Source organism: Dendroctonus ponderosae, unplaced genomic scaffold (genome assembly GCF_020466585.1).
Source record: "Dendroctonus ponderosae isolate FM_Combo_2020 unplaced genomic scaffold, Dpon_F_20191213v2 Dpon_F_20191213_3, whole genome shotgun sequence".
NCBI classification, from domain to species: Eukaryota; Metazoa; Arthropoda; class Insecta; order Coleoptera; family Curculionidae; genus Dendroctonus; species Dendroctonus ponderosae.
In genome coordinates this window covers 16408610-16409964 of record NW_026018508.1, presented here as the reverse complement: position 1 = coordinate 16409964, position 1355 = coordinate 16408610, and the positions used below count along the sequence as shown (strand labels likewise).

At 36.3% G+C, this 1355-nt stretch overlaps 1 protein-coding gene across 1 annotated transcript in view; it reads left to right on the top strand.

Moving 5' to 3' along the window:
• The window catches only part of LOC109538708, a 114891-nt gene extending 114286 nt beyond the window's left edge, over positions 1-605 (top strand). Inside the window, exon 5 of the mRNA XM_048664751.1 lies at positions 519-605. Coding sequence (XP_048520708.1) covers positions 519-605 — 87 coding nt within the window. The remainder of the gene's footprint in view (positions 1-518) is intronic.
• Positions 606-1355: the final 750 nt, after the last annotated feature.

Here is a 1355-nt window from a genome sequence, read left to right as displayed (position 1 = left end):
GTCAAAAAATCGATCACCTAAATTTTTTTATCTATTGAATTGTTCTGTACTTCATTTAAAACAATGTGAATCGAAATATTAAGCTGTGTTAACTAAGTCATTGATACTAAACTGAATTAACTGATTTTCGTCGCAAACTGTCTCTACAGCGTATAAAATGACTAAAATGCGTTTCACAGCTGACAAAATGGTCAGGCTAATGCACTGTTGAGACTATCAAACTACGCTATTAAAAGGCTTAGTATGTATACAAATGTAGTGAAATAAAAGACACAAGCACTTCCTAAATAGGTACTTCCGCTAATGGAATCACACCACTTGCCATAATGCATTTGCCATCCAACCAACATGAATGTTAAGTACTTCGATGCACAATGATGTAACAGACATTTGCAACTAAAGTGCCCATTGCAGCAGTCTAATTGAGATTAATCGGAGTGATGATCGTACTTATTTCACCGTTAACATTTTGCTTAAAAGATTGCGCCAAATCTTGTGCGAATCGATCTATCAAATAGATGGTGAGAGAAGCGAATGATGAACAACGTTTTACGGTTCTGCAGAAGAAAATGGCATTGGAAATGAGGATCTGTCGCAATGAGTAGTTAGCTATTGTGCTAGTGGGTTTCATCTTCGTCTGTCGGATATTAATTATTGTATCATATCTGCACTTCTGGGATGTTTGGTTTTGAACAATAAACAATGATCATTGTTTGTTAACGAGAGAGATGTAATAATAACTTTGTTATATTCATAACAATTTCGCTGGGAGAAAGATGTGATGGATTTCTAAGGCTTCTATTCGAGGACTTCTCTAAGTGCCGGTCCACACGAGCGTTTTTTAACGGTGCGGTGACGCGACGTCAAAAACGCTCGTGTGCACCGGCCCTTAGGTGATTTGCTGGACAATACGTGTTGTGGTCAATTGATATTGGCTGAAAATAGCATCGAATTAATTTTATTAGCTTGTTTGTACCATGCAACTGACTCAACCAACTATTTTCCTACCGATACTTAGCATCGTGTTCTAATTGATTGCATTCATTTCCAGATTCATTTTTATGTATTAGTTGTAAACGTCAAGGTTCTACATAATTATAATAAATTATAGATTCCACAGATGCATGTGCTTTGAAAGCGCAGGCATTTTGTTTTCTTCAAATGCCCGCCGCTCAAGGAAATTGAACAGCATTATTTTTTTAATAATATTTAATATTTTCGTAGATGTAACCTGTTGTTTACAAAAGATTTTGCAGATATTGATATCATTTGTATAGAACCCGCGTCGGCTGGCTTTCGTGAAAAGTGAATATTTGTCCACTCGTTGACACTTTCTTTTCGTTAAGCGAATACGC